Source organism: Leishmania infantum, chromosome 32 (assembly GCF_000002875.2).
Source record: "Leishmania infantum JPCM5 genome chromosome 32".
Lineage (NCBI taxonomy): Eukaryota > Euglenozoa > Kinetoplastea > Trypanosomatida > Trypanosomatidae > Leishmania > Leishmania infantum.
In genome coordinates, this window is record NC_009416.2 from 1,434,515 (window position 1) to 1,459,603 (window position 25,089).

At 60.6% G+C, this 25,089-nt stretch overlaps 9 protein-coding genes across 9 annotated transcripts; all 9 read left to right on the plus strand.

Moving 5' to 3' along the window:
- Window positions 1-105: 105 nt before the first annotated feature.
- On the plus strand, window positions 106-1,194 carry LINJ_32_3810 (3-hydroxyisobutyryl-coenzyme a hydrolase-like protein; the record flags this gene model as incomplete). The annotated part of the gene is made up of 1 exon (XM_001468016.1): window positions 106-1,194. The coding sequence occupies one exon, from the start codon at window positions 106-108 to the stop codon at window positions 1,192-1,194; it is 1,089 nt and encodes a 362-aa protein (XP_001468053.1).
- Window positions 1,195-4,598: 3,404 nt separating this feature from the next.
- Window positions 4,599-5,702, plus strand: LINJ_32_3820 (3-hydroxyisobutyryl-coenzyme a hydrolase-like protein; the record flags this gene model as incomplete). Its single annotated transcript, XM_001468017.1, has 1 exon — window positions 4,599-5,702. One exon carries the CDS (start codon window positions 4,599-4,601, stop codon window positions 5,700-5,702), a length of 1,104 nt encoding a protein of 367 aa, XP_001468054.1.
- A 991-nt stretch (window positions 5,703-6,693) lies between these two features.
- On the plus strand, window positions 6,694-7,809 carry LINJ_32_3830 (putative 3-hydroxyisobutyryl-coenzyme A hydrolase; the record flags this gene model as incomplete). Its single annotated transcript, XM_001468018.1, has 1 exon — window positions 6,694-7,809. The coding sequence occupies one exon, from the start codon at window positions 6,694-6,696 to the stop codon at window positions 7,807-7,809; it is 1,116 nt and encodes a 371-aa protein (XP_001468055.1).
- Window positions 7,810-11,250: 3,441 nt separating this feature from the next.
- Window positions 11,251-14,166, plus strand: LINJ_32_3840 (conserved hypothetical protein; the record flags this gene model as incomplete). The annotated part of the gene is made up of 1 exon (XM_001468019.1): window positions 11,251-14,166. One exon carries the CDS (start codon window positions 11,251-11,253, stop codon window positions 14,164-14,166), a length of 2,916 nt encoding a protein of 971 aa, XP_001468056.1.
- A 1,452-nt stretch (window positions 14,167-15,618) lies between these two features.
- LINJ_32_3850 (conserved hypothetical protein) lies at window positions 15,619-17,802 on the plus strand (the record flags this gene model as incomplete). The annotated part of the gene is made up of 1 exon (XM_001468020.1): window positions 15,619-17,802. One exon carries the CDS (start codon window positions 15,619-15,621, stop codon window positions 17,800-17,802), a length of 2,184 nt encoding a protein of 727 aa, XP_001468057.1.
- Window positions 17,803-18,449: 647 nt separating this feature from the next.
- LINJ_32_3860 (conserved hypothetical protein) lies at window positions 18,450-18,857 on the plus strand (the record flags this gene model as incomplete). The annotated part of the gene is made up of 1 exon (XM_001468021.1): window positions 18,450-18,857. The coding sequence occupies one exon, from the start codon at window positions 18,450-18,452 to the stop codon at window positions 18,855-18,857; it is 408 nt and encodes a 135-aa protein (XP_001468058.1).
- A 1,727-nt stretch (window positions 18,858-20,584) lies between these two features.
- On the plus strand, window positions 20,585-22,012 carry LINJ_32_3870 (hypothetical protein, unknown function; the record flags this gene model as incomplete). Its single annotated transcript, XM_001468022.1, has 1 exon — window positions 20,585-22,012. One exon carries the CDS (start codon window positions 20,585-20,587, stop codon window positions 22,010-22,012), a length of 1,428 nt encoding a protein of 475 aa, XP_001468059.1.
- A 622-nt stretch (window positions 22,013-22,634) lies between these two features.
- On the plus strand, window positions 22,635-23,252 carry LINJ_32_3880 (conserved hypothetical protein; the record flags this gene model as incomplete). The annotated part of the gene is made up of 1 exon (XM_001468023.1): window positions 22,635-23,252. One exon carries the CDS (start codon window positions 22,635-22,637, stop codon window positions 23,250-23,252), a length of 618 nt encoding a protein of 205 aa, XP_001468060.1.
- Window positions 23,253-24,077: 825 nt separating this feature from the next.
- Window positions 24,078-24,545, plus strand: LINJ_32_3890 (conserved hypothetical protein; the record flags this gene model as incomplete). The annotated part of the gene is made up of 1 exon (XM_001468024.1): window positions 24,078-24,545. One exon carries the CDS (start codon window positions 24,078-24,080, stop codon window positions 24,543-24,545), a length of 468 nt encoding a protein of 155 aa, XP_001468061.1.
- Window positions 24,546-25,089: the final 544 nt, after the last annotated feature.

Consider the following 25,089-nt stretch of genomic DNA (forward strand, 5'->3'; position numbering starts at 1 on the left):
TTCGGTTTATCGGTGCGCACCAGCCCAGCCCAGCGCAGCCCCGCCCCGCCTTCGGACGCGCGCATCTATCTGCGGGACGGGCCGCCGTGAGCTGAGCATACCACCATGCACAGTGCTGTCACTTGCATCAAGAGCCCGGGCGCGGCTCTCTTCACCGACACTGCCACCTGCCGCACCATCACGTTGAGCCGGCCCGATGCGTTGAACGCCATGTCGTTGCCGATGGTGCAGGACCTGCATCGCCTGTACATCACAGAGCCGCACCCGAACGAGGATGCCGTGTACGTTGTGCGCGGTGACGGGCGGCGCAGCTTCTGTGCTGGTGGCGACCTGAAGGCCCTCACAGGACCCGAGAAAGACACGCACAACCCGCTGTTCTACCGCCTGGAGTACGAGGTGGACTCGCACATTGCGGTGATGCGGCGCACGCAGGTGGCGATGTGGGCGGGGCACGTGCTGGGGAGCGGCGTGGGCGTGTCGGTGCACAGCCGTTACCGCGTTGCGTGCGAGACGACGCGGTTCGCGATGCCGGAGACGCAGATCGGCGGCGCGAACGACGTTGCGACGAGCTGGGTGTTCTCGTCGCTGCCGATATGCGGGCTTGGCATGTACCTTGCGATCACGGGCAACACGCTGCAAGGCGCGGACGTGTTCCACGCGGGCCTGGCGACGCACTACATCCCTGTGGAGAAGTTCGGCGCTGTGGAGGCTGCGCTGGCGGCGCTGCCGTCGTCGGAGGGCGTCGAGGAGTGCCTCCGAGGGTTCAGCGAGGACGTTGCTGTGCCGCCGTTCACGCTGGCGGAGAACGCGCCTGTGCTGGCGAAGGCGTTCGGCGCGATCACTCCGTCGACGCACCTGCGCGACATCATGGATGTGCTGCGCGCGGACGGCAGCGCGTTCGCTGCGAGCACGCTGAAGGTGATGGAGCGCAACTCGCCGCTGGGCATGACGCTTGCGCTGGAGAACATGAAGCGGCAGCACACACCTGGGTGCAACACCGTGATGGAGAGCTTCCGTGGCGACTACACGGCGATTCAGACTTCCATTTGTGTGGATGAGCTGGCGAAGGGCGTGGAGGCGCTGTTTGTCACGAAGGAGAAGCGCCCGCAGTGGACGGTGGGGTCCGTGGACGAAGTCGATGTGGAGCTCGTGAAGCAGCAGTTTGTTATGACGGAGAGCACGGTGCCCTTGTAGGAAAGGCTCGTCTCACATATTCGCGGCTCTGTAGGCGTCGACCTTTCTTTGCCACGAGTGCTGTGCCGGCGCCTTGATGCCGCATTGTGCGTGTACACGTGTGGAGTGTGACTGTGGGCGTGTTGGCACTGCAGAAGGTAAAGGACGGTCTTGCTTACGGGGGACCTGCGGCCGGCTCGGCGTGTGCGTTTCCGTTTCAGCTTGCGGGCGCGAGGCCGCGGTTGTGGGGTGTTCACACGCTACCTCTTCTGTGCTTTTTTTTTCGTATTCGGTGCATATGGGCTAAGCCACCTCCGCACAGTCTACAGCTTAGTGTGTGTATGCGCTTGGTTTTGTTTTCACGTCTTCGAGTTTATTGGATCGGTTGTGGCTGGGCTCTTGTTTCCGGAGAGGATGCCCTCGCCGAGGGTTAAGGGCACCGCTTCCCACAGAGGGATGATGTGCGTCTCATTTTTGTTCACCGGCTTCCGCTTGGCCTCTTCTGCGCTGTCGCTCACTTCCGCACCCTCTCCCCCATCTCTCCTGTCCTCCTGCACCCTCCAGTTATGCTTCGCGTGCGCGCACTGCGGTAGAGTGTGAAGGGTACGCGCATGCGTGCGAGCCGAAGAGCTGGAGGGAAGGGGGAGCAAGTGAGAAGGATGGCAGATGAAGTGGGTAGGGCGCGAGGCGAGGAGTGCTAAGCGTCCAGGCGTCCTTTGTTTTTGTTTTTTACTTTGTGCTTGTGCTTTTCTTCTTTCCGCTAGGGCATTCATCCGCTATACTTCTCCGCGTCAGACGCCGCCCTCGCCTTCTTTTCGTGTTTTGGAATGCAGTCACGGACATCTGCATGCCACACATCTCCGCGCGCACGAGCGCACGCACATATAAAATGATCCGCACGACTGCTGGCGTGCAGGCTTGCGGTGTACTCTTTTCTCTCCGCCTTTTCTCAGGTCTTCCCCTCTTCCCCTCTTCCTGTCTTGCCTTCGATGCATCTTTCTCTTTTTGGGCCTCTCGTTTTAACTTGCTCTCTTTGTCTTTATATTTGTTTCTCTCCCCGGCTACTCCCCCTCTCGCTCCCTTGCTCGCACGGCGTCGATGTCCTGGTGCCGTGGTGTGGCAGGTGGCCACGCCTGTTCATCGGCCTCAGCAAATAGCTTCCTCGCCTATCCCTAGTTTTCCCCATCTCGCTATCCACGGCAGAACCACCACCTCCCTCCCCCTTACCGATGTCTGCGGCGGTGGAGAGGTGGTAAAATGAGGGGCAAAAAGGCAGAACAACAAATGCGTACGTGGCACAAGGATGATGATGTGGTGGTGGGTCTCGCACCGCGAGTGCAGCGCTGCGTCTCTCTCTCTCTGAAGCTTTTTAACCGACTTTTTCCTGTCACTTTTACGTCTTGTACTCTCTCGTTGTGCACGCAGTGAGGCATCCTTATTGCAGCGGTCTTTCTCCACACCCCTCCCCACCTTCTACGCTTCTACCCCCTCTCCGCCCCTCCACCCTCCTCGAGCCTGTCAGGACGTACACACCCAGTCTCACATGTCTGGCTCTGTACATGTTTTTGCGGGCGACACACGTGCTCGTGGGAACGCACGTTCATTCGCGGCTGGGCGCTCTCCCTCTTCCACCGCTCGCCTTGATCTCGGTGCTCGTGTGACTGGGCGGTCAAGAGCGGATGGAAAGGGGGAGTGGCGGATGGGTCCGATGACGTTCAAGGCGATGCGTGGGCGTTAGGGAGGCAGCCCAATATGCTTTGGCCCCTGTGCACTAGGAATAAGTGGTGTTGTTGGTGGGGGAGGACAATACCCACTCGTGGGTGTCTGCACACACCCATAGACATGCGCACACATATGTGCATTTTTTTTCTCGTTTTTTTTTCGTACTCGTGTTTCAATGCCTTTCCACGCTATTCCCGCTTCTATTCCACACTCCCCCGACTTCCCCCAACTCCCCACACACCCCCACTCCCTCGCCACTCTCTCGCCTCTGTGCTCTCTAACGTTTCCTTGTTTGTCTTCTCTTTGTCTGCCGTTCCTGCGTTTTCGTTTTTGTTTTTGGGCTTCCACCGTCAGTGACTTCGCCACCTTCTTGGCTTCTTCATCCCTCCCCTCCCCTCTCCTCCCGTTTTCCTCGTCTGTGTGCCCCTTTCCATGTGTGCGCGCATGTTTCTGCGTGCCTGCCTGCCTGCCTGTGCGTGTGCGCGTCTTCGCGCTCATCTTTTTCTCCACCGCCTTGCCTGTCTCCTGAAGCGGGGCGGGTTGGCACGGAAGAGAGCAAGACCGCCGCCCTCACCTTCCCGTTTCATAACGGCGCCGCCACCACCGTCTCCTCGTTCCTCACATTCCTGGACAACTCTCATCCTCCCCTTCTTTTGATCTACCTTTATATGTCTTCTTTCTTTCGCTTTCCTCTTTTTTTTTCTAGTGCGCGCGATGGTGCCACCAGACCTCCACCGTTTCCGCCTCCGCACCCCCGCCCCGCCCACGTCCGGCTTCTCTTTCACATGCGTCGCCTTGCAAGCGATCCCAGCAGGGTGGGATACGTGGAACAGTGGCAGGGATGAAAGAGTCGGCTTGCTGACCACTCGCGTCTTCGTCACCCACTGAAGGCAAAACCACAAGGCAATGAAGGGAGCGACACCTGCACAAAAATCCCTTTCTCCCTCTCTGTGTGCGTGTGTACGCTGGGGCCAAGGTGGACCTTAAGCACCCCGCCCAGTCAGCGCGACGGAGCTCTCGCGGCCAGCACCGCCCAAGCAGCATGCACAGGTCGAGCTGGAGGATAGGGAGACCATTACCACGCGTGCCGGCATGACGGACGGGGTACTCTCTGGCCGTGCACTTGGCCGCTGCGTCTTCTCTCGTCTCCTCTGCGTGTGGCGGCGCACTCACTTCGTTGCCCTCCCACCCCCTGACCGTGCAAGTCAAGTGAACCCTCCAAAACACATAGACTTTTCCCACGGGCAGATCGCATCTGTCCCACCCAACCACTACTGCTCCTCTCTGTCCCTTTATGCATCCTTCGGCGCCCTCGTTGCGCGTACAAGACCCCCTCCCCCCTTCCCACGCCCTCCACCCTCCACCACACGCGCGCGCATCGACAAGGTATTCCACGCCTACTTTCTCTTCTCTCCATCATTCCGCGTCTTCCCCCCCCCCCCGCACAGTGGCATTTGGCGGTAACCCCTCTTCCTGACCTCCCTTCTCGTTTTTTCATCGCCATTCACCCGCGTCGTTGCTTCTCACCCTGCATCCTCGTCGACGCGTCGCGCAGAACCGTTCGCGTAGCGCGCCTCACTCCTCCGTGCATCCTTCCCTTCGGTTTATCGGTGCGCACCAGCCCAGCCCAGCGCAGCCCCGCCCCGCCTTCGGACGCGCGCATCTATCTGCGGGACGGGCCGCCGTGAGCTGAGCATACCACCATGCACAGTGCTGTCACTTGCATCAAGAGCCCGGGCGCGGCTCTCTTCACCGACACTGCCACCTGCCGCACCATCACGTTGAGCCGGCCCGATGCGTTGAACGCCATGTCGTTGCCGATGGTGCAGGACCTGCATCGCCTGTACATCACAGAGCCGCACCCGAACGAGGATGCCGTGTACGTTGTGCGCGGTGACGGGCGGCGCAGCTTCTGTGCTGGTGGCGACCTGAAGGCCCTCACAGGACCCGAGAAAGACACGCACAACCCGCTGTTCTACCGCCTGGAGTACGAGGTGGACTCGCACATTGCGGTGATGCGGCGCACGCAGGTGGCGATGTGGGCGGGGCACGTGCTGGGGAGCGGCGTGGGCGTGTCGGTGCACAGCCGTTACCGCGTTGCGTGCGAGACGACGCGGTTCGCGATGCCGGAGACGCAGATCGGCGGCGCGAACGACGTTGCGACGAGCTGGGTGTTCTCGTCGCTGCCGATATGCGGGCTTGGCATGTACCTTGCGATCACGGGCAACACGCTGCAAGGCGCGGACGTGTTCCACGCGGGCCTGGCGACGCACTACATCCCTGTGGAGAAGTTCGGCGCTGTGGAGGCTGCGCTGGCGGCGCTGCCGTCGTCGGAGGGCGTCGAGGAGTGCCTCCGAGGGTTCAGCGAGGACGTTGCTGTGCCGCCGTTCACGCTGGCGGAGAACGCGCCTGTGCTGGCGAAGGCGTTCGGCGCGATCACTCCGTCGACGCACCTGCGCGACATCATGGATGTGCTGCGCGCGGACGGCAGCGCGTTCGCTGCGAGCACGCTGAAGGTGATGGAGCGCAACTCGCCGCTGGGCATGACGCTTGCGCTGGAGAACATGAAGCGGCAGCACACACCTGGGTGCAACACCGTGATGGAGAGCTTCCGTGGCGACTACACGGCGATTCAGACTTCCATTTGTGTGGATGAGCTGGCGAAGGGCGTGGAGGCGCTGTTTGTCACGAAGGAGAAGCGCCCGCAGTGGACGGTGGGGTCCGTGGACGAAGTCGATGTGGAGCTCGTGAAGCAGCAGCTTTTTCTCGTGGAGGGCTTGCGAATTTTCGGAAGTGGAACGGATTGACGCGCGTGTTTCGGTGTTTTTTTTTTTTGTTGTTACCGTGCGCAGGCGAGTCCTGTGGGGTGACGGCGGTGTTGTACCTCCTGCTATCTTCGGTGATGGATGTATGGCCCTGGGCTGCGTAGTTGTCTTCCCCGGTGGCGATGCTTCACGCAGTTCTTCTACGCGTCAGCTGTTTATTGGCCTTTATGCTGTTTCGGTTAGTGTGAGCGGGAGATGAGGGTGTGGAGTGAACCGCCCGTTGGCCATCCTGCGGACAGAAACTCGGGAGCAGCTGCTCGGCTAATGCAAAGGGAGAGAGGCGGCGTCGCCGCACTCGGCGCAACACTGTGAGGGTTTTGCCGACATGCGTGTCTCTACCAACGAGGTGGGCATGAACACCGCTGATGGCCCATTACCAGTGGTGGGTGCCGCTGCTCATCCCTCGGGTGCTCACGGCCGTGCGCCACAGCGCACGGCCTTTTTCAGCTCTCGGTGGGCGTCCTCTGACGGGGCGAAGGTGCTTGAGTGTTGGCGTTTGTGCTCTGCCGAGGTTTCCTAGCCCTACGGCTTGCGGCTTGAGCTGCGGACCTCATCGTCCATTTGCCCTTGTGTTTCTCTTCTATCCGCCCCCTCCCTCTGCGTCGCGCACCCGCTTGCGGGCGGCAACGCTGCTCTATCAGCGCTCTGCACTTTGGCATCTTCCTCCGCTCGCCTCGCTGGGACGCACTCACCAAGGTTTCTTTAAAGGCAAGGGTCCTACGGCGCGGCACACTTGCACTCGGGTGGGCAAGCTTGCTGGGCACGCACGCACCCTCGTATACAGCATCGCGCACCTACTGGAGCGTCAGGGGCTATATATGTATATATATATATATATATTATCTGAGGTGCTTCTCCTGCCCAAAGCCGTCCCTCGCTGATCGCCTTTTCCGGTACCCTTCCTTTCTCGAGTTGCGGTCGTATCTAAGACAAACGCGAGGGCCTCAAAGGCACTGGTGTGCACGAGCACATAATGTATCGCACGGGCGCGCGTTGCAGCGCGAGCGTGCTGTGCAAAGACTACCCGCATGCGCGCCACATTACCCTCAACCGGCCCAATTCACTGAACGCGCTGGATTATGGCATGATACGGGAGCTGCACCGTCTGTACGTGACAGAGCCAGCTCCTCCGTCATCCCTGTACATCCTCACCGGGGCGGGCACAAAGGCATTCTGCGCCGGCGGCGATGTGATCGGCCTCGCGACGAACAACCCGCCCGGATGCGGTCGTGAATTCTTCTACTGGGAGTACCAAGTAGACTACAAGGCGAGCATCATTCCTGCTGGGCAGGTGTGCTTGTGGGACGGCTACGTGCTCGGCGGCGGCGCTGGCTTATCGATTGGAAGCGCTTATCGGGTGGCGTCGGAGAAGGCGTGCTTTGCAATGCCTGAGGTGGCCATAGGTATGTTCCCCGACGTAGGGGCTTCGTGGTTCCTGCCGCGGCTGTCGGTGCCTGGGCTGGGGCTCTATATGGGGCTCACCGGCCACCGGCTCCGCGGGGCCGACCTTGTGCACCTTGGGCTTGCAACACACTTTGTGCCATCTGCCAAGATGGGCGAGCTGGAGCAGGCTCTCGTCTCGATGTCGGACGCAGGTGATGTGGAGGCGGTGCTGGACAAGTACACGACACCGATAGCGCAGCTGCCACCATGCACCATCGCCTATTCCATTTCTTCTCTCGCCGATCATTTTGACATCACGGCAGATCTAACCGTATCGTCCATCTTGGACGCGTGCAGAGCGAATGCGCAGACGGATCCGCTGACCAAGGCAGCGGCGGATCTCATGCCCTCCTTCTCCCCGACGGCAATGACGCTCGCACTGGAGCTGCTGAAGCGCGGCGCGAAGCTGAGCACACCCGTGGAGGCGTTCCAGATGGAGTACTGCGTTTCCCAGCGCATCATGGCGGAACACGACTTTCGCGAAGGTGTGCGAGCCCTGCTCATCGATAAAGACAAGAAGCCGAAATGGCAACCGTCAACTGTTGCCGAGGTTGCGGCGGAGGCCATCGATGCGTACTTCCGCCCCACCACACCGAATCAGCCGGTCTGGGATCCAGTGGCGCCGCTCTCGGAGCCCGCAGCGTGAGCTTGCCGGACTTGTGTCGTCGGGAGCGTGCCTTGCCGGCCTTCGCCATCTCTGTTCTGCCCGGCTGCACCCCCTAGCCTGGTGAGTAGGGGGGCCACTCCGGCATCTCCTTACTCGCCAAGGTGCGCCTCGCCTGCACGTCATGATGCATACAGTCGCGTTTCATCAGCATCTTCCATGCGAAGGTGTAAGCGAATGTGTCGCTCTGGGCGAGTTGCGCCCCCTCCCCCTCCCCTGATCCACAAAAATACACGCTTCACGACACCCAGGTACACTGATGTGAACCCGCACAGCCATAGGTGCGAGCTTTACGGAAACGTGATGGATGCTGCGACGCTGCTGTGGTATCTTGCGCGCTCGACATTCTTGGTGGATCTTGCTAATCAAAGGCCGTGGGAGGGCCCTTGAGCACCTTCACGCCAAAGCAGCCGCAGCCGCAGCGCCTACCCCGAAAAGCGCAGACAACAGAGGCTTGCTCAGAGAAGCTGATCCACTGTCCTTCCGCTCCATAGTGCCGCTCCGCCGCGCACGCCTGTACATCCCTCTGAGGCCACGCCAGGGGGCTGCCGTGCGCATTTGGCGAGGGAGGTGTGCAGGCCGGATGGCGGTGTCGACACAACACTTTCGCAGCTTTCATGCCGGTGTGCAGGCATTGACACCCGTCGAAGCCCCGCACGCGTGCACCTTTCTCATGCGCAGCCGTCGTGTGCAGGCCCAGCATACCGCTCGCCGGCGAGCTGCGGGCAGATGGCGCGGTATAGACAGGCACAAGATCAAGAGCGGGCGCGATGCCGAACAACCATCATGCACTCGTGCGCGCAGCGAGAAGAGCCTGTGGCTGCCTTGCTTGCAGCCACGACGCTGAGTGTGAAGCACTGATGCCGGTACTTGACGCGCTGCAAGGACAGCTCGATCGGCTGCGACACAGGAAAATCAAATGCTGCCGTTGTTACGCACGCGCTCCCCCTCCGCATGGCGCTCAGCACTGTCCCTGCAGCGGTGGAGGATGGCATGCTGCGATGTATCTGGGCGCAAGTTCTGGCGCTGCTGGCCCGTCGCGTGCGCCCCCTCAATATCGTTTGCCGGTGGCCATTGCGGATGGTAGCACATGGATAAGGTGGACAAGCTCGCAACTTTGGCCGTGCCAAAGACACCGACACCAACTGCACGGGCTACAGATATGGTCCCACTGCTCTCCGACGCCAGGTCGGCATCCCCCGTCTACCCACACGATAGGCGCTGCCACTTCCGCTCTCGAGCAGGACCGTGGACGCTGCCGCCTTGAGTCAAGGTATGCCGCCCACCCGAGTTTCCGTCTGGCGACCGATCCCGCAGCCGGCATCGGAAGAAGGGACGAGGAAGGACGAGCAGAGCCCGCAAGACGCATGCCCCCAACACGACGGCAGGACGGTTCGTCCTAGACGGCCAGGATGTAGCCGCAGTGCGACAGAGGTAGATGAGCGGTGGTTGTGTATGCGTGTGCTAGTTGTGGACTTGTCCGTGGGTGGAAGGTGGGCGCGCTGAAGGGTGAAAAAAAATGCGTTTTGTGGAACGCGCAGGAGGGGGGGCGCATGCGATGGCCTCTTCGCATAGGGTGTGAGTTGGTGCATCTGCATCAAGCAGTGCGGGTCTGTGCCATGGCATCATTCCTGGCGTTGGTTTCTCTTTCTCCACGATGCTGACGCTACCACATTTGATGTGCCACGTGAGCTTGTCTCTACATGTGTGCATCGGCATATATGCGAAATTCTCCTCTCCGCGGCTCCATTTCCTTCTTCTTGCGTTCTCCACCTGCCTCCCTCTCTTCGAGTGCGCAACTCACCTATCTGTGGGCTTGCCGTTGTTGTGGGCCCGTCTGCAACCGCCTACGGAGTGAGCAGTAGATACACTCGCATAACTGACATGCACTCTGTGCCCGCTGCCCTTCTCGTGCTGACATAACGGGGGATCGTATTCAAACACGCATCACCTCTTCCTTTGCTTCTTTCTTTTCCGGCCCCCTACGCAAACTTAGTCATTTTCCAGCTCTTCATCTGCCAGCTCAACGTCGCTGGGCGCCACTGAAGGCGACTCCGCATAGGCTCGTGCGCGCGCCGTTCTATGCACTTTCACGTCTTCCTCGGTTGCTCCATACGTTTCAATCCAAGTGTGCGCGTACGCGCACAAGCCGATACGTTGCTTGGCTGACACCGCAATCCCCGTCGCCTCCGCCTGTGTGCGGCAGAGGGGTGGGCAGAACCGCGCGAGGCAACGGGACCGCAACGAAAACGAAAACGACAATAAAAAAAAAACATGTGTTTTCGTCGCTTTCACTCCGCCTTCGGTTTCACTTTGATCGCATTCGGCAGCTCGTCACCCTCCCTCCTCCCCGCTCGCCCTCTCTCCCTATGAAGGGCGCCCGTTTCTTTCGCATACATAGTTCTCTTTTCTGGTTTCCTCGTTCTTATTGCGGCCGCCTGAGCGAGTGTGCACGTGCGACGCCATCATTTCAGTGACTCAGGCACGCCAGTGATCCACAGAGGCGCTACGTGTCCTTTAGACCCTCTACACCAACAGAGGGCAAGAAGGCTGAGCTCTCCTTCCTTTATCTCTGCTCCCACCCTCTTCTCGTGGCTCGAACGTATCCGCACAACGCAACGGAGGATAAGGAAGACGAGCGTGAACACGTCATTCGTGTGCCCCCCTCCTCTTCCCCCGTCTCTTCTCCCTTTCTTTTTCGTCTTGTTTCTCCGTTTCACGTTGTGTTCTGCTCCCTCTTTTTCACACTTGTGGTCCAATTTCGAAGTGGGCTCCCTGAGCCGTTACTGTCCCGCCCCTCCCCGACCCCTCGAGCGGTCACTCACGATCCCCGGTAGCATAGAGGAGAGCCGTGCATAGCGCGTGCACACACACACACACACACACACACACACCCGCAACAAGGCGGACGAGAGGGTGCAGAGGGTTGCAAGATCGTGTATTCATCGAAAGAGGAACACCACCGTGCGTGCGCGGGTGCCGTTCGGGCCTTTATCATCATTATTTTAGTCGGCAGAGGACCGTCGTTTTGGCCAGCCTCCTCCTCTTCCTCCTTCCCTCCCAGCACTGTATTCGGTCTCTCCATTTCTGCACTTGCCGAAGCAGGGACGCCCACTGACACACACAGAGAAACGGGCACCGCAACCGCAGCCGCTTCTGCGTTTCGTTAAACGCTCCCCCACCCCCGCCGCTCTTTGATTGGGTGTCTGCGCCTGTGCTGATACGGAAGGCGACCACGTTGTGTGGTGCGACCTCTTCATTGTGTCGGCTGAATTGCCGTCTCGACTCGCCCGCTTACACAAGCGTTTTTTTTTTTTCCTCGTTGCGTCTCTTGTCGCCTCTCCCCGACCCCCCCCCTCACCGCGAGAGATGAGGACGGCGAGCAGCGAGAGCCCGAACCACATTTGCACCCCCGCCGCTGCAATGAGTAGCGATACGAGCCCCCCAGGGGACTGTCGCTCTCCTCTACAGGTGGCCGCCTCCATCCCATCCAGTATCGGTGATGTGGGCAGGAAAAGCAGTTCGTCGCCGTTGCGCAGTTGCGGGTTGGCGGACGCGGCATCCCTGTGGGACGAGACCCGTAGTGTGTCCAGCTCTGTCCGCTCCATTCGTCGCCGTCGCGGCGGTGAAGTCAGCGGCGCCGGCGCTGCGGAGGGGAAGGACTGGACGCAGGCGTTCATGGACCTCGAGCAAATGCGGAGGGAGAATCAAGAACTCCTTCACGGGTCGCTCCGCGGCGACCGCTCCGAGACTGGCTCCCTTCTCGACGACACGTTTGCCGGCTCTCGCTCAGAGTCGTCCGCCATAAGCTCCGTGCGACGGCGCCGACGTGGCATGGCGGCAAGCGTCAGCGCCAGCGGGAGCAGGGCTGTGAGCTGCGCTCTCTTTGAAAAGTCTTTGTCCGGCGCTCCCGTCGTGGCAGAGTCTGTCACCGATACTGCAGAGGCCGATACCTCAGCAGCGGCACCGGCATCGGCGGGAGAGCCGAACGGTCGCAACCATGGTATTACAAGCGGCGCCGCTGAGGAACGACTCACCTCCTCGCCACCGCCGGCCACCTACTCGTCCGCGGATGCGGATACGCGGAGCCACTCCACGGTTACAGAGCCGGGGCGCACCTCTGGGCTCCCGAACTGGCTAAAGCGGCCGACGGTCGAGGAGCGGCGACCCTCTGTGGCGAAGGCTCTGAAGAATGCCAGCGCGGCTGTTCCGACGGCGGCGACCGAGGCGACGAGCAGAGGAGCGGTGTCGGTGTGCCCGCCAGCTCCTTCGCCGGTTTGTTCGCTCATCATCGATGCACCGGCCGAGAAGCTGAACGAGGCCGCATGCCCCTCCTCGCTGGCAACCAAACCGTCGATACATGCGAACCCACCAAGCCGTCATTTCCCATCGCCCATGCAGAAAGCACACACCGACCCTGCCAGGGCAGCTGCACCGTCGCCGTCGCGTGGGCCACGTTCCAGAATGGTTGCGGCCAATTCAAGCGCAGCCGCGCCGGCCTCCAACGCGTCTTCTCCATCGCCAATGAACACAGCGGCCGCTCTTGTAGGAGGCCCGGCAGCTGCTTACCCTACAAGGCGTGCGTCGCCTTCGTTCAGCGCCGCATCGCAGCCGCTCGCACAGACCTACATGACACGCCAAACGAAGACCACCGCGGTGGGCATAGCACCGTCCTCGTCTTCGGGCGGAAACGCGCGCTTCCCTCCCACTCCCGTCAAGGCCGCCGTCTCACCCGTGGCAACCGCCTCTCCAGGTCTGCCTGCAGCCCCGACTGCGGCGGGGGCGGTCGACACTCCATCAAAACCTTCGGCGGAAGTGCCAGCTGCCGTCACACCTGCTGTTAAGCCTGCTGAAGAGAAGCCCCGCGTCAGTGCGCCGTGCGTCTCGGCGCGCGTCTCCTTCGAAGACAAGTTGGGGTCGCCGGACCCACGGCCACAGCTTCTGCCGGCTGAAGTCGAGGCCGGCCGCCTAACCACGATGGAGTCGAGAAAGGCGCCAGCGCCGAGTATGACGGCAACCGTGGCGGAATCGCCGTCCCTCTGCGATGCACTTGAGGCACCCAACGTCCCTGTCTCCCGAAAACGAACAGTTCTTCACGATAGGGCAGCGAGTGCGATGCGGACTTCGCGCGGCGCGGGGCAGACCAACGCCCTGTCCAGGCTCTCCGCTGAGGACGTGACCCGGAACGGTGAGAAGGGTCCGTCTGCCCCCCGTGTCGCCGCCTCCGTGCCGAGGCAGCGCAAGTGCTCCTTTGTGGCCCGCCTCCCTCGCGAAGGGACTGCGTTCGACCCCTCACAGCTGAAAGGTGGTGCTGCCCCGGCTACGAGTGCCGTCGGACTGCTCCACCGCACCACTATCCTCACGGAGCTGCGACGCCAGGAAGTGATGCGTGACCGTCTCGCACGGGAGAGCAGGACTGCCGAGGAGGCCCGTGCTCGGTTCGCGGTCCTGAAGCAGGCAGAGGTGAGCAGGATCAATGCTTCCGGTGCACACGCTGTAGAGGCGGCATCGTCGGTCCGTGCCGTAACGGGCTCTGCTGAGGCCCGGTCATCGTCGCCGCAGGACACGTCGCAGCACGTCTCGAAGGGCCGGCGGCGCTCGTTGGCGGTGACGCAGCCGCGCATGTCACACAAACGTGTCGCGCTGGTGAGTCCTTCGCTCACTGCACCAGCGGTGCCGGCAAACGGTGTGCGCGCATGCACGCAGAACCCGAGCCACCTAGGCACTCAACGGTCCAGTGAGGTCGTCGGAGCCGCCTCTTCGAAAATGCACAGGCCGAACACTAGCGTGACGTCGCTGCTCCTCGCTAGCACCCCGGAAGCTGATCGAGGTCACTGTTTGCGTGGAGAGAGGCCGCAAAGCAGTCCATCGCTCATAGGTGCTGAGGCCTTTGCGCACCCGCGGAAGCCGCTGGAAGCCACCGCGCTCTCGGGAACCCAGCCCCACCTTCCCTCGGCGGCCGTACGCAAAGACTCGGCTGCTGCAGCGAGCTCCAACAGCAGGAGTCCTGCCACAAACGGAGGTGTTTGGCGAGAACAGCATTGGCTGAACACCATGTCTGCCTCTCCGCAGCCGGCTTCAGCGGAGACGGAAAAAGTCTCGTCTGCACCGGCCCAAAAGGCATGGCCTCAGGCTAATGCTACCGCATCTATTGAGCCCGTCACCGCCACGACGGCGTCTCTGGCTCAGTCCGCACCGTACAGGACTGCGCCCAGCTTAGCGACCACAAGGCAACCGTGTCCCTTGCCGTTTTGCGCGGAATGTGGCTATCGTCACATGGATGACGTGGCCAAGTTCTGCGCTGTGTGCGGCCAAAGACGCGCATACCTCTGCTGCTAAAATTCTATTCGAGTGGACATAGCAGCGCATTGATGAGTGCATCGTGGTGCGACCGCGCGCTGATGTGAGGCCGGCGTCGATAGGTATGTTTGGCTACTAGCACGAGAAAGAAAAAGCAAGCAGCAGCATGTGGCTCATGTACCCCAGCGGCGTGCCGGAAAGGGGGAAGGGGGAGGGGCGGTGTTGAACGTGTGTCTGCGCATCCGTGTGCCAGCACAGTTTAAGGGCCTCTTCTTCGTCCTTTGCTGTCACTTATTGGGAACTCAGTGATTTCTCCTTCGTTTGTCGTCATGCGCGCGCGTGTGTGTGGGACTCTTTTACGTGCTTGCGCATGCTGTGTGAGTGAGCGCATGTGTCTGCTGCCGTCTGTGAACTTTGCGGCTCCGAAAAACGCAGTGCCCGTCTCCCCACGGTGTACGCCAGCTTGTACCCTTTTCTACCTCTCCTTCTGCTCTGACTTCTCCGGGTGTGCGATCCACCCACCGGAGAGGTCAGCGAAAGATGGGTTCGGCAATGCGAGGTGGAGTGGGAGGCATGGACTGACCACCGCGCATGCATCTTCATAACATGCGAAGGGGACAAGGAAAAGTGGACTCGCGCACTCGCACATGTGTGTGTGTGTGTGTGGTGTGTGGTGGGGCCCTTCTGCTTGAAAAAGACAGAGAGAAAGCGAGGGAGAGAAAAGTATTACAGCGCTACGCGGTGCTGCAGTGCTGTTGCCTCACGTCCCTCGCTCCTACTCCACGTGAGGACTGCCAGGAAAAGGGTCGACGTCAAGCCGAGCTCAAGCCGTAGCCCGTGCCCTACGCTGTACCTCTGCAGGCGTGTGTGTGTGTGTGTCTCCCTTTGCATCGCTCTTTGCTCGCTCTCTTTCTCCGCCCAGCTCCGCACGCGCGCATTCACGAGGGACCAACACGCGAAGGAAGGAAGGGGCACCCGTCTCGTCTTCTCCCTATCACTCATACATCTGCCCGCGCAGGTTTGGCGCGCGACGCTGCCGCTGTGCACGCGCTGCCCTGCTCTGCCTGCCGATCACTGCTGCTTCGCGCCCCTGCTCCATTTTCTTCCTTGGCGTGTGCGTGTGCGTGCCTCTCGGCGTTTTCCGTGACTTGCTTGTCTCGACGTTTGACGTCTCTCTCTATCGTTGACGGTGAAGTGGTCTGTCGCAGTACATAGAGCATGCACCGCAGTGCCCTCTTCCTGGTTGGTGAGTTGCCCAAGGCGCTCTTTTCGAAAGCCTCACCGACGGGCGCGAAGCCGTTGCCATCCGCTGGTAGCTCGTTGAGCTCGCCTCCGTCGCCACGCAGCGGCACCGCCCTTGCGAAAGGGAAGCGTGTCGGCCGCATCATTGAATGGGACCCTTTTGAGCGGCACGGCGTCATCGCCGAGAGTGAGGGTGGCCGCCGCTACAGAATCGCAAACACGCGTGCCTTTGAGACGGTGCTGCCGACGATGCTGCGCACGCTTGAGGGTGCCGCTGTGGAGTTTGACGTCGACCGGCAAGCCTCTGCCGATCGAGTGATCATCCGCAATCGACTCACCCCCATCACAGCGGAGAGCTACCGGCAGAGGCCCCCCGTCGACTTCTTGAGCCCTGCAATGCTGAGTTGGGCAGGCCCACATGCCGCGGCATCGAAGCAAGATGAGACGAGCAGCGACAATACAGAGAGAGAGAGCGGTTTCAGTGATGGGGGCAACACGGCAGTTGAGGCCGAGGAGCTGTTCGCAAAGAACATCATTATAGACGTCAGCAGCATACCAGCCACCCAGATTGCGCGCTGGAGCGGCCCCTTGTCGGAGGAGGCAGTGATACAGCCCACCAAGAACCTCAAAGACATGCGCAGCAGCCGCCTCTTCGACGCGGAGATAAACGCCTATCTGCGCCTGAAGCAGCAGCTCGGAAATACCGCCGATGCGCAGCGTGTGCTGGCGGAGCAGCGCGAACGGGATGCCAAGGGTGCGGTGCGGCGGGACGTGATCGCGGAGAAGACGGAGGGCATCATCTTGGCCTGGTCCGGCATCCACCGCAGCGGGCTCATTCGCGAAGGGGTACAGCATCGCGGAGATGAGGCCTCATCAGACGGCACGTTGCCGGCCACCCTCGACAACGGGGACGGCGCGGCCGAGGAGACTCTTTGCATTATTCGAAACGCGCATGCGTTTCAGAGCGCGCTGCCCACGTCGCAGAGCCTGCAGCACCGGCGTGTTGCCTTCACAAAGGTGTCGTATTCAGCGCAACCGCACCGCTACTACGCGGAGAACATCATTGTGGTCGGCGATGTGCGCTACAACGCAGCCGTGCCGTCTTTGGAGGAGGCGCGCACTATCAAGGAGCGGGAGAAGGCTGCTGCCATGCAGCACCGCCATTTTGGAGCGCTTTTCATGGAGGACGATGACGGCCATGGCGCGGGAAGCGGTGAGCGACAGCCAAGCAATAGCCAGCAATCCGCTGCAGCTAGGCCGGCTGAGGAGGCATCTACGCGCGCAGCCGCCTCTGCGCTCTTGAGGGACGATGAGGCGCAGGTGGACCCTAACAAGGTGCTCTACGGTGTCATTGTGCGCTGGAGCGGCGGCCAGGGTGTCATTGAGGGTGGAGATGGCCGTCACTTCTACCTTCGCTCCGCCGCAGATTTCGAGCAGCTGGTGGACAAGAGCTCGCATCACCTGCGCGGCGCCGTTGTTCAGTTCAAGCAAGATGTGGCGAGCCCCCGCTACGCGTGCCAGGTGGATATACTCAGCACCGCCGCGACGGCCATGAGCGAGTTAAAGCCGCTGCTGGAGAAGACGGCGTTTAACGTGTTCGCCGCCAACGGTGCAGAGCCAGCGGCAAACGTCGAGGCAGCGGCCGCAGCGTCAAAGGCAGTACCGGAAGGGGTGGAATGGACGCATGGCACGCTCCTCTCGTGGTCATCCATGGAGGGCCAGGGCATCATCATCGGCGAAGCAGATCACGAGGCGCGCTACGTGCTGCGAGACCCGGAAGAAAACGTTGTCGACTACACCGCAAAGCAGGCGCTGCTCAGAAAAGGGCGGCGAGTAAAGTTCACGCCATTTGGTAGCACGGGGAGATTGGCGTGCAATGTAGTGTTGCTGGAGGCAGAGGTCGACGAGGAGGCACTGGCGGAGGAGGTGCTGCGGCCGAAAGAGCCGCAGCTGTCGATGGATGGAAACAAGAATGAGGCGGTCCCGTCCCCCATGAGCACGAGCTACTGGCTGAACCGGATGGATAAGGCTGGCTATGACACAAAGGAGGTGAAGAAGTTGCAAGACCGCGCGCTGCGGCTGGACGAGGACGAGGACGACGACGGCGCCGAGGGTGGCAAGTTCCTCGATAGCGAGGAGCTCCTGAAGAAGGATCACTGGTGGAGTGACCCGCGCAAGAATGTGCGGTTCCCGAACAGCGACATGACGGCCGGCCACCTCGCCCTCATCGGCCCCGCTTCCATGATGAACGTTGCAATGAAGACAAAAGACCCCAAGAAGCTGGACAAGATGCTGAAGAAGTACCAGTCGCGGCTGACAGAGGAGCAGAAGGAGTACGCGTGGAGGCAAGCGAAGGAGATGGCGCCCAAGTATGAGGAGTGCGTCCGCAAGGGCCGAGAGCGCAACGAAGAGCCCACCTTCTACTTCTTCTAGTTACCTGCGTGGCTTTTCTTGCCTGTGTCTGTGCGCCGCAGTGGCGCCGTCGCTTGTATTGTGCCTCGCAGAAGCGATGCTCCGCTGATTTCCTGCACATCTGCGCCACTTGGCGCTTCTCAAATGAACCGGCACTCGAAAGAGGTGCGCCTCATCGCAGCGCCCTGGTGTGCAATGCTGCCGGCAGCGCGAGTGGATCGTTTTCGCCGGCAGCGGTTGCGCGCTTTTGCTCCTTGTCCGCTTGAAAAGTATGTGGTGATCTCCCCCCTCCACCTGCCTCTCCGTCTTCTTCGCGGACTCCGCCGATCACGCGGTGCATCCGCCTGCCAACGAAGTGAGCGACGGGTGGGCTGGCAAGCGTGTAGTCGTGCGGCTTTTGTCGGCTACTGTGCTCGCCACACACACACACACACACTCCAGGCATCTTGCGCCTTTTACTTCTTTCTTTCCTCTTCTCATTCTTCATCGCTGCTCTTCGCCGCTTGCCGCTACGGCCCAAACCTCAACTTCCGCTCTGTGATGTCCGTGCGCGTGCTGCTTTTCCTTTCGTCTCCAAAGCAGACCGACCGACATAGACAGACACGCGCACAGAAGCAACCCCCTCACCCTCTTTCTCTACACGCAAGCCGAAGCTCTTTCAGCGAACAATGGTCTCCAAGACCCGCAGACAACGCCAGAAGAAGAAGGCCACCATGCAGGCCAACGGCGGCGTTCTCCCCCCGGTGTTGCCAAGCGTGCCCAAGTCGGTGCACCTGAAGAAGACACGGCCCAACATGAAGGGCAAGATGAAGATCCGGCTCGGGCTCGAGTCCCCCATTGACATCTACAACGGCTTTGAGGAGCGCAAGGGTGTTCTCTGGCGGTGCCCCACCTGTGCCAAGGCGTGCCGTGTGGTCGGCTTCTGTGTCGACTGCGCCTCCGGCGTGAAGTCGAAGTCTCCCGCGGGCCAACTTATTGGGAAGGCGAGCACGAAGAAGGAGGCCGCGCAGACGAGGGCACCAAAGCTGCGCATCAAGGAGAAGAGTAGGGCGATGAGGCTGAGGCGCAAGAAGTAGGGCGGCGCGCGTGCGAATGGACCGAGAGTGGCGGTGGGCAGGTTGACTTGTTGCACATGTCTTCCCCGTCCCTTCGTGCGCTGTGCGTGAGGGACCATTTTCTTTCCTTTAATGGATGGCTGCATCCTGAGCGAGTAAAGGCGCGTCAAACCAACAGAGCGCATGACATAGCGAGCTCCTATGCGAATATGGCATGCGGGGACATCGCAAGGCTGGGACCATGACGAACGCGCCTAGGTGACTACACGAGAACTTCAAAAAAACACGAGACTCATCGGCCTTGAGGAGCACCAATGATTACGTGCAAGACTTGCGCGCAGGTAGGCGGCGAGGAATGAGAAGAGCCGCTTGCAGGCGCACTCCCTTCCTATGGCTCGACAGGGGAGCGGCGGCCAGTGGAAGTCGCACATCTGCACTCATCCGGACGATCCACCACAGACGCACATCAGCATCTCCACTTATTTCTTCTCCCCCCTCTCTCTGCTTCCCCTCTCACCTTCTTTGTCCGCCGCTCTGCACCGCGTCTCGATTTCACGCTCACGCCGTGGCCGTTTGCGCGTGTTCCATGTGCTTCCTCATCTCTCTCCCTCTGTCTATCTCCAAATTTTCGTTTCGGGGCGTTGCCATCGGCCGTCCCCATGCGGGTGATGTACACCACTCGCACACGCCCTTCCCCCCTCCCCTCTTTTCCCGCTCGCACTGCCGAATCTCTTCTCTGCCTACATGTAGCCTGCCTCTTTTCGGCTTGTATGCAGGACTCGCGCAAGTCGCCTCTCGGCGGGACCACAAAGCGAAGTATCGCCCCCTCCCGTCTCTCCTACACGTCGCCCTCTTACACGGGGCGCTTTTCGCGTGTCTTGCGTGCAGTGCCCTTACCATTCGCTTCTGCAGATCGTCGCCCCCCACCCCTTCCGGCACACTCGCTCAGCCGCGCGCTCATTTTTCTTGTCGACTCCGTTGCTGCGACGCCGCATTCTGCGCGTTCGCCGCCTCCTCACTTACGCTGCTTCTCCCTCTGATTATCCTACATGGTTTCCTTCCCTTACCTCACGCTTCCGCTGCTTTCTCATTGAGCGTCGTTTTCCGTACACTCCGCGAGTAAAAAAAAACCAAGACGGACGTGGTCAGACGTCTACACACGGAGTCACGCGCTGCATCGACGCTGAGGCAGCTGCTCTCTCTCTCCTCAATACCTGCCAGACAGAGGGACCCGAGATTGAGGCGCATCAGTGCCGGCGCGTTGCCGTTGTGCCCGCGCTCTCATCACGCAGCAGGCAGACAGCGGAGAACGGCCAGACAAGGAGTGATTTCACTCCGAAATCACTACGGACTCGAAAGCGGGCGCAGCTTGTAGCTCTCGTGTGCCTTTCTGTGGCATTCGAATGGTGACGCCAGTGCCCTATACTTCGCGGACGGCATTCTCGATGGGGTCTCGTGAGTCTATACCCACGCCGTCATCAGTTCCTGTGAGCTGGCGCCGTTCAGGGGCTCTCCCGGCTGATCTCGGATTGGCCAGATCACGCGTGTCGTCAGGCGCGGATCAGGATAACGTGCAGTCTTGCCGTTCCGAACCTTCTCACGACAGCGACGAGGGAGACGCCGGCAGAGCGTCCGTCGACGCGGATCACTGCAAAGGGGATAGCCCGACAGCCACGGATGCTACGGGCTTGCTGCACCCGAATCACCAGGGCCTGACGCGGAGGTTGGCGTGCCCCACGATCCCGCGCATGGTGACCCTTCTCCTCCTCTTCAGCTCCCTCGTCCAGGGCTTCTCCTCTAGCGTCATTAGCATTTTCATCAACAGGGAGCTGGCGCTACAGCCCGTTGAGGTGACTCAATACTGGATGTGCATCGGATGCACGATGTGGTGCCAACCCATCGTGGGGTACATCTCGGACGCTGTTGTGGTCTTTAGCGAGAAGCGGCGGCCACTCTTCGTCTTGGCCGCCGTCAGCAACACCGTGATTTACACCGTCTACAGCCTTTTCCCTGGAGCGACGAGCAGCTTCGGGAGGCTTGTGGCCTTGTCGATGGTGAGCCAATTCTGCACGATGGGGCTGTACATCCCATTGAATGGGTTGGTGGTGGAGTTGGGCTGGCACGACGCGGAAACAGCGGAGGAGAGCAACGCTCGCATGAGCGCCATCGTGTCGAAGACGATGGTTTGGCGCTCCACCGGGAGTCTGGCCGGGGCGGTGCTCCACACATGCCTCATCGCGCTCTTGTCCGTGCGTCCGCTACTTAGCATCGCTGGCATCCTGTTCCTCGTACTCGTCCCGATTGTTCTCGTCACGCCACGGCGTCTTTTTCTCCGTTCCAGCACGCACGACTGTAGCTTCTGCCGTCATGTCGCTAAAGCGTGTCGGATGGCGTGGCGCAGGCTCGACATCCGCGATCCGCGCAGCGACGGCTTATGCTTTATCATTGTGCTCGCCTTTGTGTTTGTGTACACAATGATGCCCGACGCGGGCTCTGTCTACTACAGCTACCTCTACGTCGTTTTCGATTTTCCCAACTGGTTCTACTCAATCAACGGCTGCGTCGACCAGCTCGGCTCCATCGCTGGCGCCTACGTCTTCTCGTGCTGGGCGGGCCGACGTGCGACGCAGGAGGCTCGCGGTGGAGCCCGCATGTCGCTCTTCTTCATCTTTACGATCGGCAGTGTGGCGTGGGCGGTCGGGTACGCGACGAACCTCTTGCTATGCACCGGCTTTATCACGGAGACACTGGGCATGTCGGCTGCCGTGTACGTGCCTGTCGACACTTTCTTTACTTCCCTTGTTGCGCGATTTGCCTTCATGCCAACGCTGGTCATGGCTGCCGAGCATGCGCCGAAGTTCTTCGAGGCGACCACGTTTGAGGTGTTCAGCGCGGCGAGCATGGGCGGTAGTATTGTGTCGGGGATGCTGATCAGCAGCATTGCGAAAGGCTTGCACATCACCCGCACCGATTACAGCCAGTTGTGGGCGCTAATTGTGGTCTCGATTGTGGCAAAGCTGGCGCCGATATTCTTGGCATACCATTTACCGGAACGGTGCAGTGCTCGCGGTGATGAAGGCCGCCGTGACGACGCCGTCGTCGTAGCTGGGGACGAGGGGCGCGATAGCACAGCCAGGGCAAACGGCGCAACACATCTCAGCGCGCGGGTGCTTTAGCGAGAGGGCGCATGCGAATCGGAGGCGTGGGACTTGCCGTCGCGTGGCCGACAAACCCCCGGCCACACAGACACCACCAAACTGTTCCGTAATCATACTCAGCTGCTGAAAAGAGAAGGAGAGATGGACACCCCAACCGAGAGCCGTGGAAGGGCGCGGTGAGGGAGTCTGGATGGGGTGGCGGCAGAGGCGAGGCGCGTGTCTTCACTGCTTTCCTCCGCTTGCTTTACCGCCCCTCATATCAAACGAAGAAAGCGAGATGATGTAAATGCGTACATGCACGCCCACTTTACACGCGTGCAGACAAGCCTGTGCCCCCTGTCCCTGCGAAATGGGAGCGGGTGGGAGCCGGCCCGTCGCTCTTTCTCGTGAGCGTGGGAGAAAAGAGTGCGGCAGGGCAAGGCGCGGCTACCGCTGACGTCGCCCCTTTCCTCCCGCAGCAAGACATCCAGCAACTGCTCCGTGATGCCCCATCTACTCTCTGTTACTCTCCGACTTGCCGCCTCCGTCATTCGTCTTTGGGGAGGTGTTCGTAATCTGCTGCCTGTCCTTACCCATTTCCAGATCGTAGTTCGTCTCTAAGAAGTACACAAGGTGGGGGGGAGCTGGAGCACTAGAATCCATGTCGTTTCTGGCCAGCCTGCAAGAGTGGCTCGGCAGCGTCGAGGATGAGTTCTGGACAGCGCACAATGAGGTGATGGAGGCCACCGGCGCTCGAGCCTTTGTCGATGCCGCCGCGGCGTCCTCGCTCAGCATTGGCTCCCTTGCGGAGGGATTCCTGCGGGAGATATACAACTTCTACACGGCAGTGAACTGGTCAGAGCCCTTTTTTCGCTACCTAGGTGTCTTTCACGCTGTTGTGTGGGTGGCCGCCATCACCGCCACATGGGGCGCTGTCTCTGACGAGCGCATCATGGTCGTATGTGCGGTACTGGGTGTGCTGGTGCTGTCTGGCATACCGGCAAACTCCTACGCCGGCCGACACGCCGAGCGGCTCTTTCAGGAACCTGGTGTAAACTACTTCACAGAGGACGGAACCATGATGATGGTGGTCTACCTGTTGCCTCTGCTGGTGTTGTTGGTGTACTTACAGTTGCGCCAGGGCTACCGCGTCGTGTCGCTGATGGTGCAGTTAAAGCGTGCCCAGCTGCGCCGCCGAATGCGGCAAGAAGCGCGGCGCGAGAGCTGCGGCGGCGCTCACGGCGAGGAGGCCGCTGGCGACAGCAAGAAGATGCAGTAGACAAGCAGCCGCTAGTGATCGAGCAGGGGAAGCACGTTGTGTGTCTGAAGTCGATTTTTCTTCTGTGCACACGCGTGTGCGTGTGTGTGTGTGTGTATCTGCAGTGCAGGCGTAGACTGGCTGAAGTGAACGAGAGCTAAGCTGCGACATGGCCAACGCACCGTGCGCTCCCGTAAATGCGTGCGATCGCTGATGACGTGCATGACTGGAGAAACGAAAGTTAGAAGAGCGTTGCACGGATAGAAGGAGGACAGTTGCGAGTCGGCGCAGCGACATTCACTTGAGCAGCTGCTCTTGTTGCCGTTGCGCCTTTTTCCTCAGCCTCACAGGCGCGATGCGCCGGTGCACACTCACCTGCTGGGCCTGTGCTCAGGTGATGCAAGTTTGCCAAAGGGCTCACAAGTGATCGTCTTGCGCCTCCGCGCATGAGTGAGTCACACCTTTCTGTGGGCGGTGTTGTGTGCCGCCACCATCTGCTTTTTCTCTTTGTGTTGCACGTACTCTTCACGGGCCTTTGGCGTTTTCTCACGGACACCTTGTGGGCAGCGACTCAGTGTGTTGCCTGCTCCACTCGCTTTTGTTGTTTGGGAGGAGCTCGAGGAGCAGCCGAACCCCTCCTTCTCCCCTGCACCTCCGTGGAGGTGCGTCACAGACTGAGACAATGGAGCCGCAAGTGTTCACCCCTGCGTGCTCTCCAATTTTCGACTTATTCATGCACCCCTAAAAGGCCCCACCCGCACCGCTTCTGTTTTACTGACTTTGCACGTCTTGTTGGCCGCACCGACGCAGGCTTAGCGCCGCTTCGTAGATGATCAGCACGGCACAATGAGCCCGTGGCTTTCGTTCGAGAGCTTTCTTCACAGCCACACCGCAAAGTGGTGCCGCTGCGGACTCGTTGCGTTCAGCGCCTTTGGGGTCGGGAGCGACTACTACCTCACGCACCACTACCAGGCCTTCGACCCCTCCGAAGGGCGGCAGTACGTCGTTGACTGGAGCCCTATCGGCAAACCGCGGTGCCAGATGCTGCTCATCCCGAACAACCACTACACCAATTACAGTCCATGGACGCCCAAGAATGGCGACGTCGTGCTCGCTCGCGAGGTGGAAGACGAGCCAAATTATCTGCAGCTGCTCAATGGCCGTTTCGTGGAGCGGCAGACATGCGGGGTTACGCTGCTCCGACCGATAGAGGAGGTGGCTCAGAGTAAGAGGGAGGAGCAGCTGCAGCGCGAGAGGCTGTTGTCATACATTTTCAGCACCGACGACATGGTGCGGCCCCCGACTGACCACTAGACCCTCGTTGAGACGACCTGGCCTGAGCCCGCATCGAACCTGTTGTCGACGGAGTACGCGGAGCGCAGTGCTGTGCCTGTGCGCAGAAGTGCGAGAATGGGCCCTTGCTGAGAGAAAGTGATGTGCTCACCTGTACGTGAGTGTGCGTGCGGTGTCCATGCGGAAGGCAGCGCGACAAACTTCTGCAGAGGCACACTGCGGTTAACAGCAGACGCGGCGGCCTTGATATCTGCCACGGTGTGCTGTAGGTACCCTTCTGCTGCCCATCACGCGGGCACAGCGTCGGTCTCTCTCTTTCTGTATATATATATGTGTGTGTTTCTGTGTGTGTGTCTGTGCTGGCGTCAGAGCGGGAGAGGGTCGCGGCTCTACTCCATCAGCTGCAGGCCTTTCGGCAACCCTCTCTCGAAGCGGAGCAACGTACACCGACACACGCCCGTGGGAGAGACGGCGAGTAAAAGGGACAGCTTGGGGGCAGCGCGCACGCAGACCTTCACATTCCTCTTATCTCTCTCGCTCTCTGTCTTTTTCTTTGGTCCCATCT